This window comes from Physella acuta, unplaced genomic scaffold (genome assembly GCF_028476545.2).
Source record: "Physella acuta isolate Inbredline_101_S28 unplaced genomic scaffold, ASM2847654v3 ptg000918l, whole genome shotgun sequence".
Classification (NCBI taxonomy): Eukaryota; Metazoa; Mollusca; class Gastropoda; family Physidae; genus Physella; species Physella acuta.
Genome location: NW_026732435.1, coordinates 386,993 through 405,792, shown reverse-complemented (window position 1 = coordinate 405,792; position 18,800 = coordinate 386,993). Strand labels below are relative to the sequence as shown.

The following is an 18,800-nucleotide window of genomic DNA, read 5'->3' as shown; positions in this document are numbered from 1 at the left end:
AATAATTATTTCACATTTTGAGGAGGATTTATGTTTTAAAAATACAAAAATGTTTCCTTGTTTCATTTATGTACCTGTTTTTAAACAATTGAATTAAAACTTTTCAGTAATAAATGAAGACTAGCGATGTTTCCAACAGATGCAACCATGCTCATTTACTATAGCAGCCATCTTGTAAAAGTTTTATTTTTATAGACTTAAAGCGCAAGATTCAGGCGGAAGTCACTCTATTTTACAAATGGCTGCTGTTTATATAGCAAATCTTGCTTGCAGACACTGCTGTTTAAAGTTAATTTCTGGCCTATATTGATATATTTAGCCATTGATTTAGGTTTATTATCCATTTATCTATAATATTTGACATAAACATATCACAATATACTTCTTTTTACAGCATTGACAATGAGGTAACGTTTTCGTACATTAATAGCCGCGGGCGATTTTACGTACCCAAAACGATAGATTACCTATAGATCTAGTGTTTTAAAACTTTTAAAGAAATATTTTCAGTGTCAGCGTTGGTACTGTCGAATTCACAAATTATGAATTATTGAAAATTAGAAACAACCAAATAGCGGCGTATGTTATGCCGCGGGCCGGCTCGTTTAAAAATAATTTAAATGAATAAAGTTGGAGTTTACAACATTCATTTACACGTACTTTCATATTAGAAGCCATTTTGAGCTGAAGGAATGTTTATTTTTCTGCACAGCTATTCGATGCGCATGCCTTACAGGAAATCTAAGGGAAATATTGAAGAGCTACTGTTTAGAAAAGTCTTAAAAGTTTTATGATTACTGGTTGCCATGGATATATTTAAAGCTACAAGTTTTACATTTTCAATGCACATGATATTTCCTTAAGATACTAAATTAAAAAAAAACGAGCTTTATTATAATGCGAAGAACGATACTCGAAAATTAATGTTTAAACATTATTAATTATTAAATAATAATGTTCCGATTTTGAAAAAATAAACTAACAGGAAGTGGCAACGGTAAACAAATGGCGACTAACCTTATTTTGTTTATATTATTTTCTAAAAGAAAGAACGTGAGATATTGTTTAAATTGAATGTTAATGCTATTATTTAATATTCATGTATCTTACACATTGCTTTATACATAAAATATCAATATGGCGGAAAAAAAGTATGATCTAGCCTTGATAGATACAAAAAATGATCAGCCTGTAAAACATCAAAAATGGTAAGATAAAATTTTGGTAATCCCTTAGTTTAGCGTCGGAAATTATCGGGTAATGTTTGTTGAGTTTCGGTAATTAGAGTTACGGTAAACCATGGTTTATTTGACCATTGAAATAATAATAAATTGAAAGTCGATTGTAGTAAATTAATGTTTTATTTTTTTAAGTTTAATCGACAAAAGGAAACAAGAATAAATATAATAGTAGATTTAAATTAGTAGATCTAAAAATAAAAACATATATTAATATAAATATAAATTAAATAATGTAGCCTATCAAATGTAATAATTTAATGTTTTTGGCTTGCAGCGGATTTGCGACCATTAATTAATTAGATTAGATCTAGATCTAGCTAGATATCTAGCTGCTAGGCCAAGTAAAAAAATCTAGATTACGAAAATAGTAAAAATGATTACAAAATGTAAAAATGATTACAAAAATAAATCTATCCAAATTTTAAACATTCTGTATAAAAATAAAAGAAGACGCCAAATAAAGTATGGTTTACGGTACTTCCGGTGAATTCCGGAAGTGTGTGACAGACTTTGGCATTGTTTTACTGTTTTTTACTGCTATACGATTCCGGAATAATAACCGACGCTAAACTAAGGGATTACCAAAATTTTAATTTTAAAAATTAAAATGATCATAAAACTAAAAGATAAGTAACACTTAACTCCACATAATACGTTAAGCAAACTTATTATTAACTTAATGTCTTAAGTTAGTTGGTATTAGTAGCCTATCTAGTTATTAAATAGTAGTAGGCCTCCTAAGTAAGTCTCAGTAAAAGTTGTATATGACTCAAGTAAGTTTTTTAAATAATAAATTAAGTAGCCTAAAGACTCCTAAAGTAATTTTGAAGTAATTCCTTACTACTTAATAGTAACTGTTAATTAACTAATATTAATTAGTTATTAGATTTCAAGATCTAGTTACACATTTTTTGACAATTTTTACCTGCCCCCTCCCCTCCCCTCTGTCACACATTGTCACAAAAAGCCAGACCCCCCCCTAAAATGACGTCACACCTCAGCCTACAACCCTCCTCAAAATTGCTGTTGAATTTTTCTTAAAACATTAATATTTTTCCAAAATCTTGTCAGTACTCTGTCAACATATAGTATTTTGATAAATTCCTGTTACAATTTATTAAACCTTTTTCTAAAACGCGAAATAACAGCTAAAACTCGTTTTCTAACATTGCTTTTTTATAATGCAAAGAAGTTATGTCACACCATCTGATTCCCCCCTCCCCCTCATCAAACACCGTCACAAAATTATGGAGCCTGCTCCCCCCTATGAGTGTTACGTCATTTATGGACGACCCCATAATGTTTGTCATTTATGTTTAATTTGAAAATAACAAACACATTTTTTCTTACTTTGTAAATTAAATATTTTGTTGTAATAAATGTTGCAGGTATAAAGAGAGGCTTCAAACTAAATACATTAAAAATTTGAAGCCTGGTGAAAAAATAACTACAAGCAACACTAAGGATTGGATTTTTTTAAAAGATGGATTAGATGACTTTAGAGATGGCCTTCCTCCTGATTCAAATGGCTGTGATTTTATAAAGGTAAAATTGTGTTAAACAGTTTTTATAATGACTTTTTCTAGCTTCACATCATCATTCATTGTAGTTCATAGCTGTTTATTTTTTTTATTACATATATTGAAATTAATATACTTAAGTTTTTTTTAACTTAATAGATCGGCAAAGGAGATTTTCCTATAATTAGCAGTGATTTTCTTAGCTGCAATAGTGGAGGTTTGAAAAAACCAGGAACTAAGAAAAGGCTTAGTCGATTTCAGACCTATTTATCTAAGAATACACCACAGCAATACCAACGAAGAGCATTTGTGGAAGAAGTTGAGCAAGGTTTACTAAAGCATCCATTAGCCTTATACCCACACTTGGAAGAAAGTGTTGCACCAGAGGTAACAATTGTGAATGTTTATATTTTTTAAAATGATTTTTCGAAAACTAATGTGAAATAAATGCATTTTAAAATAAGATTCAAAGGTTTATTTGTTTGTTAACATTAATATTTACCATTGAGGCTAGGTTTTCTTTACTGTCACCACTATTTTTTTTACCTAGAGTTGCAAGGCTACTACAATTAAATTAAAGCTTAAGTTTTAATTAAAATAACCTCTGTCAATTCTATTTGGAGCTCCCATTTAAAAAAAACAACAACTGGAGAACTGTATTTCTGCACATGTGGATGAAGTCTTATTAGTTTGTGTTTCTCATACATTTGTAATGTAGAAAATGTCTATGATCGGACTACAAACAAATTGTATGTAAAATTGATCTTTGGTTTCAGAGAAGGCCCTTGTTAAAATCTAAGTTGCAGGCAGTAGCTGCTTATAAAGGAAACAATGAAATTATTCAAAAAGTATTCTTAAAAAAAACTTGATGTTTGAGTTCATTTCAATTTTTGAAAAAAATTATGCTTTATCCACTTTTTGTTTTGTTTGAAATATCTGTTTCAGTTCAAGTTTAACCTAAACTCATTAAATATAGAATATAATCAAAAGATGCCTAGATTTAAAAAATAAATGTCTATTTAAAATATCTATTTATTGCTGATTTTTTAAATTAAAAACAAAATGCAGTTTACTATCTGAATTAAATAACCTCTTCAACAAACTAGGCTGACAAAAAATGAAATGTTTTAATTTGCAGATTTATTGTTTTGAACTACATTAGTTATTGTGTATACAATAAATGTGAGCAGCTGTCATGTTATTCTGTTGTTGTGTTTCAGATATTTGAAGACATTGTAGATCTTCTAGACCCACAGTTTAATATAAATGAGATTCAAGATGATGATATTGAAGGTCTTGGAAAATTAGATGAGCATTTAGAAGACGGTTCGTTCCCTGAAGCAGATCAAAGTGTGAGGCCTAAGCCAGATGATTTAGGGTATGTTTTTAATGTTTTTGGTCAATTTTGTATTTTTTGCTTTCAATAACAAATTACTAATGTATTTCCAAATGTCTTTACTAATTAAATGATTAAAACTAAATTTTAACAGAACTTCAGTTTGCCAGAGTACATTAGGATTTTTTGCATGATTATTCACGGATCTTTAATAAATTAACAAATGTCTATTTCCAAATAAGTAAAGAGGACCTTTAAATGAATAAGTGTTTTTCTTTGAGTTATTTATGTAAGGTTTATGTTTTATTGATTTACAATTAAGTTTAAATTATTAAAAAAAAAGGTATCACTCCACTTAAGTATGTGTTATATAACATATGATGTATTATGATACTATTTATTGAACTTATTAATTGAAAGAGTTATTGGATAATTAAATAAATACTTAAGATATTTTAACTAGTGCGAATAAAAAAAGGTAGCTGCTGTGAGGTATTAATAAAAACTTATAATAAAACAGTTGTAATAGATTGAGATAATTGTGAGGTCAAGGGAACTCACTCTTCTGTATTAGTATTATATTTATATTGTTATATTGAGTGATGTCCCTTGTATATGGTACTTCCTCTTTGTTGGGTTCTGGAATCTAGGGTATATATATATATGTAGCGACAAACAAAGACAACTAACACTATATAAATATAATAATAACAATAAGATGTTTAATATAAATATATACAGTAATAAGAATAATAAAAGAGCAAATGGAGTCTACAACATAAAATAACAAGATACTCAACGTCTCCCCGTCCACAGCCACAGCACAACTTCACATCCAGATCTCAACCCCACGTTCCACGTCCACAGCCACACTACAACTAACTGATTCACACACTGGCACACGCTCTGACACCCGTCACCTGACACATCTCACGTGAACACCTCTCGCTCCATGTAAACACACTCAACCAAGGGATACAACTATACACCAAAGGGAGGGTACCTGTCGTTCCAGCACACAACACACACACACACAAGCAGGGGACATGTAAGGGACGTAACATCCCTCCCCTCCACCTTCAGATCTCTTTTCCTTAAAGAGATCAAACATCTCTTGTTCCATTAGCCACTGTTGGTGCCCGAGCTCGACTACTTATTCTTTAGTCCTTAGGAAGCCTCGCTTTGACCGGTGGGGACAGCGTTTGGCGTATATCCAGCCTGGACAGTTCGATCCAGAGTGTGGCTTGTATCCAGCCTGGACAGTTCGATCCAGAGTGTGGCTTGTATCCAGCCTGGATAGTTCGATCCAGAGTGTGGCTTGTATCCAGCCTGGACAGTTCGGTCCAGAGTGTGGCTCGCATCCAGCTTTAACATTTCGGTCCTGAGAGTGGACTATGGTTTTCTCCGGCCGGGCACCAAGCTCGTGGTCTGACTATCTCAACCTATGAAGATACATGTGAGAAGCCACAATAAAAAATTTGATTTGCATAATCATTCTAAACTGCATCAGTAATACCTTTCTCAAACATTTCTCAATATAATTATATTATAATGCCTCAATAGTAAATTCCTTAACATAATCATACCATACTCCAACAATAATACATTTCTCAATATCATATACACTAGTTGGCGTAAAACACTCGTGATAGAATGTCTGCTACAAAGTTCTCAGTTCCCTTGATATGTTTCACAGTACAGGCTGTTTCCTGTAGTGTAAGGGCCCATCGGCAGATGCGTACGTCGCCATAGATGGTCATCTTTTCTTAAAGGCGATCAAACTGAGTTCCTTTCTCGATAGCCGTTTTAACTACATTAATCATCTCCAGCCCGTAATCATCATACACAGCTTCTGTAAAAAACAAAAAAAAAACAAAGAAAAATTTACATTGATTGAATAAATTATCTTAACAAAAAACTTACCAAGGACACTACCTTTGTAAGGATACGCCTCCAAATTTCATGCTTTACCTCACTCTCATATGAGAGTCTTTAAGCAGGGAAAAATTTCCTAACATATCACGCTGAGCTGTGGGACACACCCGTGATATGTGACCAACACCACCGCAGCAATAACACTTGAGATCATCTGACCGTCGATGTACATTTTCAGTACGCCAGTTGCTCGCTCTACTGGTCCCGTTGGGACAGTTTCGTTGTATGTGGCCTGGCTTTCTACAGCTATAACAGGCGCCTGTATCTATATCCATACTGCACTTTTTGGCAATATGACCTTGTTCATTGCACTTGTAGCACCGATAAGGTCTTTTGTTGTTTCCATACTCCACAACAGCTCTTTTATCTGACCTATTTCTCCAAGTAAAGCCGCTATTACTATTGCTATGACAATCCCTGGCATAGTGCCCATAACGTCCACATGTGAAACATTTACTGCTCAGGCTGACCTTCCTAACACCATGCATAGGCTGTACACCAAGGCAAGTGTGGTGTCCTGGAGATTGCGGTGTCGTGTTTAGCCAGGGTATCCTCTCTGCTGTCGAACTAGCAGCGACGTACGGAGGGGTTTGATTTACTGGCCTCGTCACTCTTGCGTTTCGAGTGCTCTTATAGTTGTCAATAACTTTAAGATTATCTTCCACACTTACCTTGGCAGCACCATTCAGCCTCTCCAACAGATCACAAGTAACAACCGATTTTATCCGATCAACTATCAGGAGGTTCACCAAGTCCTCAAACGTTTCCTTTATTCCCGACTGCTGGACCCACGCTCTCAAAGCGGCTTCTGTGTTGACTGCGAAGCTTCTCATATCGTCGTGTGTTGGTACTAGCTGGTGGAATCTGACCCTATACTTTTCCTCGTTGAAACCTGCGTGCGTGAATAACTTTACCTTTACTGACTCGAAGTCCTGATGCAAGTTCAGTCCCGTCTCAACGAGGAAAGTCTTCAGTTGTCCACTCATCTTGTCCGTCAGAAGGAGCGACCAGTCCTTGGGGTCAATGCCTTGTCTCTTTGCCTGACTCTCAAAATGCCTCACATACGCACCCAGGTCTTCGTCCACCGTCATCGCCGCCACATCCCTCAAGCGGCGTACAGGGTTACATACCTTTGCTACAACCTCGACCTTCGCATCTTCCACCCTCCTCAACTCTTCCTTCACCCACTCCGCCAAACTGTCATCGGTCAGCCCAATTAGCTTTCCCTCCTCCTTCAAATCACTTATTAGCTGTCTTCTGGCACTCCTGGTAGTAGCCATGCTAAACGGACGAGCCCCCAAATGTTGGGTTCTGGAATCTAGGGTATATATATATATGTAGCGACAAACAAAGACAACTAACACTATATAAATATAATAATAACAATAAGATGTTTAATATAAATATATACAGTAATAAGAATAATAAAAGAGCAAATGGTGTCTACAACATAAAATAACAAGATACTCAACGTCTCCCCGTCCACAGCCACAGCACAACTTCACATCCAGATCTCAACCCCCACGTTCCACGTTCCACGTCCACAGCCACACTACAACTAACTGATTCACACACTGGCACACGCTCTGACACCCGTCACCTGACACACCTCACGTGAACACCTCTCGCTCCATGTAAACACACTCAACCAAGGGATACAACTATACACCAAAGGGAGGGTACCTGTCGTTCCAGCACACAACACACACACACACAAGCAGGGGACATGTAAGGGACGTAACACTCTTCCTCTTTCCTCCATGGCTGTAAATAAAGACTGTTAACAACCGATGTGGCTCCTCGTCAGTGTTTACCAATCTATCTCAACAGTAATATTAGTATCCTCACAAAGTAAAGACATTTACAAGTCAAGTCCAATTTACAAAGTTTCTGAATAAAGTGTTTTAAATTATTAATACAATTTCACTTTTTTAGTCATTAGTTTTGTGACATTTTACAGAATTTTGCTAACTATAATCTTCAATAGACACAAAATGAATTACTTGTAATTTTTAAATCTAATTTACAATTGATTCTGAATGTTAAAAAAATAAGGTAGCATATATAATACCTTTGATGGTTATTACTATGTTTACACACAGATTTAAAGATGGTGATACCTTGGCAACGAAAAATCTGTACCGCTGGGTGCCTCGTAAAGAAAGCAAGAAAGATGGAAAGAAGACCAAAGAGAGTGAGATACCCTGGAGTAACACTATTGCTGAAGAAGAACACATGAAAAGAGTCACACAGGTAATAGCCCACAACTAGCCTCTGCTCTCTTACAAACATTTCCTAATTAATATTTTAATTCTATAATAATAAAATAATTATTGTAACTTTTTTTTAAAAGTAGTAGGGCCTATATAGTAGACACCTACATCACTGATAAAAGCTTGCTTGGAACAAAGTGAAAATTCAATTTTTATTTTTAATTATATTTAACAAATATTTTAGGAATTTTGTGAATGGGTGCAAGATCTTGGTGGTGAGACCAACAATATAGAGGAGTCCACAATAACTAGTCTGTTTGCCAGTGGGTAAGTTTGCCAATATGTTTGATGGGTGAGACCAACAATATAGAGGAGTCCACAATAACTAGTCTGTTTGCCAGTGGGTAAGTTTGCCAATATGTTGATGGGTGAGACCAACAATATAGAGGAGTCCACAATAACTAGTCTGTTTGCTAGTGGGTAAGTTTGCCAATATGTTGATGACAGTGTGTAGTTAGGCAGCAAGTTTTCACCCTGTTCACCCTGATAATGTTGCATGTAATGACTTATTTAATTGTGTTTCGAAAAGTTAATTCCCCTACATTTTCATTACCACACTGTAAATCTATAAATGTAATGCAGTTTACTTTAAAAAAAGAACATAAATAAACAACTTTTATAGTCAATAATATTAAAAGTTATATTTAACTTTAAAAATATAAAAATTTTAGTTAATACTTTAGTTTAAAAAAAATTAAATGATCATATGGTGGTGTACTTAACTTGCCTCCACCACACTTAAATGTTAGGAGCAATGTACATTGATTTTCTATTTCTAGCTATGAAACTAAACCCGCCCTCTCCGTGCCTATACATGTTGTTGAGCTGACCAACGTCCCTCAGGAACTCCGAGTGTCAGCAGTTGTGCCACCTCCTGCCCCCACATCAAAAACTCATTTGGCTAACTTTGAAGCTCCAAAAAAGGTTGATACATGTTAATTTTTTACAAATTAAGTGTAATTAATTTTCACTTAGCTGATTTAGTTTTTCTATATAAGTATGTGAAGCTTACAATTATAGATCATTAATAACATGCAGTCTTATTACAATCAATTACAAGTGTGATTCATATTTAAAAGTTTAAAAGCATAACATTTTGATTGATTCTATTTTTAGAAAATCTCCAGCGATTATGAGCCAAGCTGGGTTAAATTTAGATATGGTGCTTGGTATTTGCATCCAAAGACTTGGAAGAAAATGGGCTACACAGAACCCCTTGAGGACCCCAAACAGTTGAAAGAATATGAGTTATCAGAAGCAAAGAAAAGGAGCAATGAATTGGTAAGTTGACTCTCAATTCAAATATATTTTATTATAGGGATAGACTAAATTTAAAAGTAAAAAAAAATGCTAACTTAATTCATATTAAAGTATTATTTCCAAACACTTTAAAGACAAAAATTATTTCAAATTTTTAAAAATATTTCTTTTTAGAATCATGAATTGGCTGGCATGCATGCATCCAAGGCATTTTCTGAATTTATACCAAGGAAAAACACCAGAAAACCAGAGGTAAAATCTTAGGGATCTTAACTAATAGCAATAAAAGTGTGTAGGCCAAATAAAACTTGGATTGGAAGAATTGAAGCCTGTCATTATTTAAGGTGGAGACTTATTGCCCAAAGATCCAAACCACATTTGCCTTAAATATTTTGTGATAAAGATCTAGTTCTGTAAAAAAATTATTCTCATAATATTTTGTAATTTAGGTGAATATTTATCTTGTAAGCAGTTAATTTTGGTGTAGGTTTTCACTGCACTTTTTTTTTACTGTCACTGATGGCCACTAACGTAGAGGTATAAAAACCAGAGTGGCACTGTTTTGGTGTATTTAACAGAGCAGTTTTAACGAGCGGATGGGATTTAATAACGAAATTGTAGAAGAGTTGAAAAATTATTTGTATATACAGTAAATGAAAAAATTAATTGTTTTCCACAATTTTTTTGCCAATTCAAGTTTTTGGTCGAAGTGTCAGAGATCCAGAAAAAGGCGGCAGAAGAGGAGCAGAGGAGGTTAGAACTAGAGCAGCAGAGCAAACAGAAGAAACGAATGTCTCTGAAAGAAGTGGTAGAGGCATAGCTATTGTACTCCAAGAAACATTTCATCCACGTGGGTTATCTACCAAGTCCCGTGGGTTATCTCCCTGTCCCAGCTCTGACAGATGCTGGGCTCACAAGACTTTTAATCTGAAATCACTTCTTTGTTTGCCTTGGAAAAGTTTGTTCAAGAGGAATATCTGCAATCTTACATCACAATAATGAATAAATTTAGCACTGTCTGTTTTTTAACTTTATTTTACCCATCACTTTAGATTATTTTCTACTTAACACTACAGTTGAGAATTGCAAACTTTGGTCACAGTCTACTGTCAAACATTTCCTTTTTAAATAAAAGTATTGCCTTTTGTATATGTAGTGCTTCTCAATTCCATTTCTGTCTCACCAAAACTTTTCATTTTCCTAAGTGGATGGCAATTATAACTTATCATAAAATTATTATTTTTTTAATAAGGCGAGAGAATATCTAGTTTCAGCAAAAAGGATAAAGGTGATATGGTTATTTATAGTAAAAAAAAATTCTGATGAAGATATGTAAGATAGAGTGAGTTTAATCTCAAATATAGAGCTGTTTTGGCATTGATTATTTTCGCATAGCCTACTATAGTATAGGACAATGTTGGATTGTGTAGAAATAAATTTTAAACCAAATTTTAAAAAATACAAATAATAATTGGGTGTACATAAATTGTTTTCAAATGGTGAAGTATTTTTTATCTAGTTATTGTCGTTGAATTGACAGCTTTGTCTTCATGAGGTAATGTTTGTCAAACATTCCGTGGAATAGTGAAACAAACACAGATGGAATCTTAAAGAAAAGGTGGAGAATGATGGCATGAATAGTACTGATAAAAGCAGTATTAATGTGTGTATATGTGTTAATATAAGTATGTTTGTAGGATATATATATATATATATATATATATATATATATATATATATATATATATATATATATATATATATATATATATATATATATATATAATTTGTATATTTAGGCGGCCTGTAATCAAGCTCATTTAATAATCGTCAGTATCTTGTACATATACAGAGTTTCTTCCAGGCATCTCTTCTAGGAAAAGTCTATCCCCGAAAGAAGTGGAAGATATAAAATATATACTTTTACCGCCCCCCCCCCCTTCCCCGGAAAAAAAATCGTCTGGAAGAAACATTGTATTATAAAGAAAAAGAGACCTACGGTTATGCTGAGTGTGAATATTAATGAGTTGTGTCCCTTAAGTAATTTATTGTTCTGATTCATTTCTGTTTCAGCTCTCCATCGTGATAAAAGCTTTTTTTTTTTTAATTTTTTTTTTCCAAAACAAATTAGTACTCAAAAAAAAAAAAAGAATATAGTTGAAATTGTTTTGACAAGTTGTATACATAATGTTTTCAACCCTTCATCATCAATCTTGACAATTGGCAATACATTAAAATTATGTTTTTCAACCTCTCCTGAGATTCATGCTGCAGATTTTATTTCTAATGAATGTTTTTCGTTGACACTTCTTCGTATATTTATTTAACACAATTTAAAAAAAAAAATTAGATATGCAATTTTTAAAAATGTTTACATTTTTTTGAATAATATCTAATAAACAAGATTAGATATGTTTTTACAAGCTTTTATTTAACTCGCTTCCTCTGTCGTCAGTCGTCAGTCTGTCTAGACCGAAACGCAGTAGTGAAAATTCGGAAACTTCTACTTGACCGATACGATTCACACTTGGCACGTGGGTCAAGACATGAAGACAATGCAATCTGAATCTAAATTTGACTTAATTGGATGCCTAATTAATTTTTTATGAATTAACTAAAATTTGGACCGAATTAGTAGGCATGTCTAGCCAACCACACCACATACGTCATCACGTTCAATCAGGTTTAATAGCTGCGCTATCACGTTCAATAGACGCGCAATGGTTTTTAGTCTTGTAACACTATTGCAAATAAAACATGTAAAGTACTGAAAAAAAATTCATAAAAAACGTTTTAATAACAAGCTTTTATGTTATGATACACTAAAAAGTAGAAAATAAATTATACACTACTATTTAAATTACTATAAAGAAAAGCGTGGGTCTCTTCTCAAATATTAGTAAAGGTATCCAATAGGTACTAAAGTACTAAAGTGACCCACTATTTTCTTTATAGTAATTTAAATAGTAGTGTATAATTTATTTTCTACTTTTTAGTGTATCATTACATAAAAGCTTGTTATTAAAACGTTTTTTATGAATTTTTTATTGGAGCTTGTTTGTCACACAAATAAACGTAAATAATCACATCTTGTTTTATTAGAGTTATCTATCTTGACCCTCTGTCATTATCTTTAATGTTTTTCTTCCTGTCGTATAGAATTTAGTTGTAGGACGTTGACTCTACGGTGATAATACACTAGTTTATATCTAATGGGTTATTTCTGATTCTGATAGTATTGATACTAATGTAAGGACAGATGAAGTTCATGTCCTATCTTATTGAGCCCGACACCAGAGTTTCTTCCAGGCATCTCTTCGGGGGGGGGGGGGGGGGGGGGGGCAAAGCCCCCCCGAAATTTTTTTACCGCCCCCCCCCCCCCGAACGAAATGAAATTTATATAATTTATATAGAGAATATATACTTTTAACAGTGTCCGCCCCCCCCCCCCCGAAAATTTCAAGTGCCCCCCGGAGAAAAAAGTCTGGAAGAAACACTGCCCGACACATGATAAGGTTGTGTTTTGAACACCGCTCATCCGACTGAGGCGGTTAACTTTAGCTGGGTGGGTTCAGCAATATACTAGATCTATGGACTTTAGCACGGGGACCGAACTTGAGATTTTCGGGGTAGTAATCATGTTTTCTACTACTACGTCATTTTATGACGTAGACAGGTGTGGCTGGCAAGAACCGACCCATGTTTGTAAGTCTGGCGAGCTCACTAGACCGACCCATTGTTTATAAGTCTAACTTACTAGACCAACCCATGTTTGTAAGTCTGGCTATCTCACTAGACCGACCCATGTTTGTAAGTCTGGCTCACTAGACCCGACCCATGTTTGTAAGTCTGGCTAACTCACTAGACCAACCCATGTTTGTAAGTCTGGCTAACTCACTAGACCAACCCATGTTTATAAGTCTGGCTAACTCACTAGACCGACCCATGTTTGTAAGTCTGGTTAACTCACTAGACCTGACCCATGTTTGTAAGTCTGGCTAACTCACTAGACCTGACCCATGTTTGTAAGTCTGGCTAACTCACTAGACCAACCCATGTTTGTAAGTCTGGCTAACTCACTAGACCAACCCATGTTTGTAAGTCTAGCTAACTCACTAGACCAACCCATGTTTGTAAGTCTGGCTCACTAGACCCGACCCATGTTTGTAAGTCTGGCTAACTCACTAAACCAATCCATGTTAGTAAGTCCGGTTAACTCACTAGACCAACCCATGTTTGTAAGTCTGGCTCACTAGACCCGACCCATGTTTGTAAGTCTGGCTAACTCACAAGAGCAACCCATGTTTGTAAGTCTGGCTAACTCACTAGACCTGACCCATGTTTGTAAGTCTGGCTAACTCACTAGACCCAACCCATGTTTGTAAGTCTGGCTAACTCACTAGATCGACCCATGTTTATAAGTTTGGCTAACTCACTAGACCTGACCCATGTTTATAAGTCTGGCTAACTCACTAGACCAACCCATGTTTATAAGTCTGGCTAACTCACTAGACCCAACCCATGTTTGTAAGTCTGGCTAACTCACTAGACCCAACCCATGTTTGTAAGTCTGGCTAACTCACTAGACCTGACCCATGTTTGTAAGTCTGGTTAACTCACCAGACTCGACCCATGTTTGTTAGTCTAACTCATTAGACCGACCCATGTTTGTAAGTCTGGCTAACTCACTAGACCCAACCCATGTTTATAAGTCTGGCTAACTCACTAGCCCCGACTCATGTTTGTACATTCCCTAAACTTATCGCCCCTAGAGATTTTGATATTTTCCTCTATAAAACATACACTAATGATGACATAGCCCTAGGCCTGAATCTAGGCCTGAATCTAGGCCTGAATCCAAATTAAATGCCCATACACCAGTACTCAATCAAGGGCCTCATTGAAATCCCCATTAAACTTCGAACTAAACCCAAACAGTTTAATTTTTTAAACAACTTAACCCCCACATTACCATCGTTTGATTTGCCGCACCTACTATTACGCCTATTTCCTCTCTTTAACCTACTTGTAAGTTAACACTCAATTTTTTTTTCTAAGTAAAGTTGATTACAGACGACACGATGACTCACTTAGCTTATCTTTTTAATCAGATCATTAGAAAGTGTGGACTTAAGACTTGGTTTAAATCAATGCTTCTCAAACTGTCATCACACAACCAAAAAATAAAGCACGTCTACCGCCCCCCCCCCGCCCTGAAACGAAATAGAATGTATAAAGTAAATATATACTTTTACCAGTGTCCGCCCCCCCCCCCCCCGGGAAAATTTATTTCACTCCCCTACCCACCCAAAAGTTCGAAGAACCCCTTCCCCACCCCCCACGGAGAAATAAAAACTGACCATCCTAACACGCTTGTAGACAACATGTTAACTTCAAGTCAAGACGTTGGAGTGTTGGGGGGGGGGGGTGTTATGAACACCCCCCTCCCCTCCCAAAAAGGTGGTTGTTACATGTTATTTTACAGCTGTTTATATTTCTTTTCATACTGTCAGTTTCAAAATGGTAAGCTACACCAAACCTAATTTTTTACTTTCGGAAAGCACCTAGCTTTTCAAATAGCTGTCTACTGTACCAACACCAATTGTAACCATTACCCTGTATCTGTAAGTAAGTCTTGCTTCAACTATAAGAGTTAAATTACATTTAAAATAATTTGGTCGTCCTGATTTACCCGCGTACATGGATGTACATTATGAAGTGTTCACCATTAGACAGCCACTAGACAAGTGGCGGAGTCAAAAAGTGTAACAATGTTATTCGTAAATTCCGGGTTTGTTCCAGAAACTTTGCTTCGGTGGGGGGGGGGGGGGGGGGGTAGGGTACTGGGAAAAGGGAACTTGAAATTTGTCTGGTGGTCGGGAGGGGTGGTGGTGGTGGTGGACGTACGATGTAGATTAAATATAACACCATATTTTTCAAACTATTTTCTAAAGACTTATTTAATTATACTGCGACGTTCGTAACTTGAAATCTTGAAATCGTCAAAAAAAAAAATTTGACGTCATTATGGATGACCGACTCCCCCCCCCCCCCTCCAAGTCACTAGTATATTTTTGGTCAAAAAAAGACAAAAAAAAAAAAAAAAAAAAAAAAAAAAAAAAAAACAACAGGCATGTGCAGGATATACCTTGTTATTTTGTACCTCTTGGTGTGGACATTTCAGAGTGACTTCCCTTGCAAGTTGTATGCGTCTAGACTCCGTGATATTGCGACTTTTCCGGTTAAAATGAAGCCACGCGTCAGCTAGTCTAAGTGCATGCATTATTTTGTGCATTATTAATATGCAGTGTTGTTTTGACAAAGACGTCGTATTATTTTACCTTATTATTTACTCAGTTTTCTTACCCCCCCCCCCATCCCCCACACACACTTTGTCAAAACAAAATCGTTCTGAAAAGTCTAAATTTTGTATTTAACTTAAACATGATTTTAATTTTAAATGCTTGAAAAACAATTTTTAAACACAAACTCAGATTTGTTACTGTGGTGATGTAATGTGTATGAACGGTGAATACGTGGAACGGATCACTGAGTGTGTGTATGTAGCATGTAGTGAGACGCGAGGCCGGGTGTGTTGACGTGTATGTTGTTGTACGGAGTGAACGAGGGTACAAGGGAAGCGACTGGTCGGGTGACAGCGGCTGTGTTGTGAGCGAGAGAAAGGTGGTGTGTAGGGATGAATGCGGACGGCAGTTGAGGGTTGAGTGTCAAAGCAAGGAGGTGTATTTTGTGACCGGAGGACGAAAGATGGTGAAATAAAGAATTCTATAATAGTATCGTGTTGAGCTTTCTTTGGGATTCCTAACACCCTCACATATTTGGTGGAGCTGCGGCACCCACAATTGGGTAATAGACGTTTATCTCCTGTCGTACCAACAGACCTCCTGTAAGTGGCACTTTTTGAATTTGTGAATTAAATAAATTATCTAACAGAAACATGGAGGGACCAGTTAGTTTGCCAGAGATGTATAGCCTGGGTAGAAGCAACGGATACGAGGGAGAGAAGTTGGACGAGTGGGTGGAGAAAAGACTGAATGAGAATGAAGAAAGGAGGGACAGATGGTGCAGAAGGGAAAGAGAAAGAATGAAGATGGAACAAGAAAAGATGGAGACAGAAGCAAGGATAGAGAACGAAAAAATGAAGATAGAACTCGAAAGGATGAAGCAGGAGCAGGAATTCGAACTGGCACGAATGAAGCATGAAGGTATGAAAGACATACCACACATAGACGTGAGCCATCAAAATATCCTATCAAAGTTGCCGAAATTTCATGAAGATTCGGAAAACATAGATGCGTATATCAGGAGATTCGAGACAGTGGCGAGGACGACAAGCTTGAGCGATACGCAGTGGGGAACTCAACTCCTTGTCTTAATAGGAGGGAAGGCATTGGATGCATGTCAGGGCCTGAGTGAGGATGACATGAAGGACTACAGAATATTAAAGGAAACCCTCCTTGAGTTCTTCTTACATAATGAAGACTCGTATAGGAAAAAATTCCACAACAGACTACCATCTAAAGCTGAGGACTTCAAAAACTACGTGCTGGATCTAAAAACCACGTTTATGAAGTGGCTAGAAACGGCTAGAGTGGAGATGAAAGTTGAGAATATAATTGAATTCATTTTGATAGACAAAGTATTGAATTCAGTAGATAAGCAGCTACTAAGTTACATACAGGAAAGAAAGCCCACCACCCTAAAAGACCTTACTGACCACTGCCAAAAGTACATCATTGCACACACGGATAGACCAATAGCTAACAAAGAATCAGAGTATGAATCAATCTTCTATGCGAAGGCGACAGGCGGTACAGCGGAGTACGTTGGCCTAGAGGCAGGAAACTACAGAGATGACAATCGACGGCCAAGGAGATATGGAACGCAAACCAACGGCACAAGATACGTTGGGAGGTGTTTCAACTGCCAACAACCGGGTCACATGATTAGGAACTGTCCGCATAGAAATTCAAACGCTGGGGTCAATAACCAGGCGGCGGGTCAAGAATACCCCAGAGACACAAACACTCATGCGGCACACAGTTATTACAGCCAACAACATAGACCGAGGCAGGACGGAAATCATAACAATCATTACAACGGCCACAACAGTAGCCCAGATAATGAGGGAGTAGAACAAGCACCGTTACTACAGATCGCACCGAAAATACCAACACTAATGGTGAATGTGGGAGCTCATACGGTAGAGGCGGTGCGAGACACGGGTTGCTCTACTATAGCTGTAAAAAGTAGCTACGTCGAACAGCACCAATACACGGGTGAATGGAAAATGGTAGAGGTGTTTGGTGGCACGGTCATACGCCTACCGATAGCACTGATAAACATTAAATCACCGTATGTGACGGGACAAGTACGAGCCTTAGTATTCGAACGGGGATCATTCGACGTAATCATCGGGAATGATATCGAGACAGAGACCATACCACAAAACTATCATTCTAATGCAGCGGTAAGGTGATATTTGATCTGGTCACAATCTGGGACGGAGCACACAACAAGACGGCGGTGAGACAACACACGTGTAAGACATTTGTTATACAATATACAGTATGTAGCATGGCGTCTTTCGACAAGTTGTACCGAAGGAGAGGAAAATAGACGTCGTATCCAAAGTTTAAAACAAGTACCGGTATCCTTTTGTTAAGGTTTTTTGTCGTATGTATGTATATTGTAAATTGTTATATACGAGAAATGTAAATGATGATATTCTTACAGAGACTGAAGGTGGATTGTGCCCAACAAAAGTATGCTACGGGTGGTGCCGAGTCAACGATCGGTTGTCGTTTGTGTGTGATGTTTTAACATATTTCAACTGTTCTATACAGGGTTTCTATGTAGCTATTTTCTGGAATGTAATATGTACATGATGCCATGTTTTGTACTAGATGTATTTTACAGAGTACAAGTCTGATATGGTGCGTCTATTCTGTGTACTACAGACTTACGGCAAGTCTTTGGAGGGACCGCTTAACAGTCCCATTGAAACTGTTAACATAGTAGTTTTGTATATATACATATTGTGTTGAGTTATTGGTTTTTTTTCTTGTTAATTCCGCTGATTGCATCAGCTAGGGACAGATGGAGGGTATGTGGTGATGTAATGTGTATGAACGGTGAATACGTGGAACGGATCACTGAGTGTGTGTATGTAGCATGTAGTGAGACGCGAGGCCGGGTGTGTTGACGTGTATGT

The 18,800-nt window shown here is 36.3% G+C and overlaps 2 protein-coding genes across 2 annotated transcripts in view; one reads left to right on the top strand and one right to left on the bottom strand.

Moving 5' to 3' along the window:
- The window catches only part of LOC131953374 (WD repeat-containing protein 19-like), a 33,100-nt gene extending 32,359 nt beyond the window's left edge, over positions 1 to 741 (bottom strand). The window contains exon 1 of the mRNA XM_059316536.1: positions 661 to 741. Coding sequence (XP_059172519.1) covers positions 661 to 678 — 18 coding nt within the window. The 5' untranslated portion in view covers positions 679 to 741. The remainder of the gene's footprint in view (positions 1 to 660) is intronic.
- Positions 742 to 989: 248 nt separating this feature from the next.
- Positions 990 to 10,387, top strand: LOC131953379 (protein FAM47E-like). Its single transcript, XM_059316541.1, has 10 exons — positions 990 to 1,208; positions 2,630 to 2,786; positions 2,921 to 3,148; positions 3,982 to 4,139; positions 8,135 to 8,285; positions 8,490 to 8,572; positions 9,085 to 9,229; positions 9,422 to 9,586; positions 9,740 to 9,817; positions 10,263 to 10,387. The coding sequence occupies exons 1-10, from the start codon at positions 1,138 to 1,140 to the stop codon at positions 10,383 to 10,385; spliced, it is 1,359 nt and encodes a 452-aa protein (XP_059172524.1). The 5' UTR covers positions 990 to 1,137; the 3' UTR covers positions 10,386 to 10,387.
- Positions 10,388 to 18,800: the final 8,413 nt, after the last annotated feature.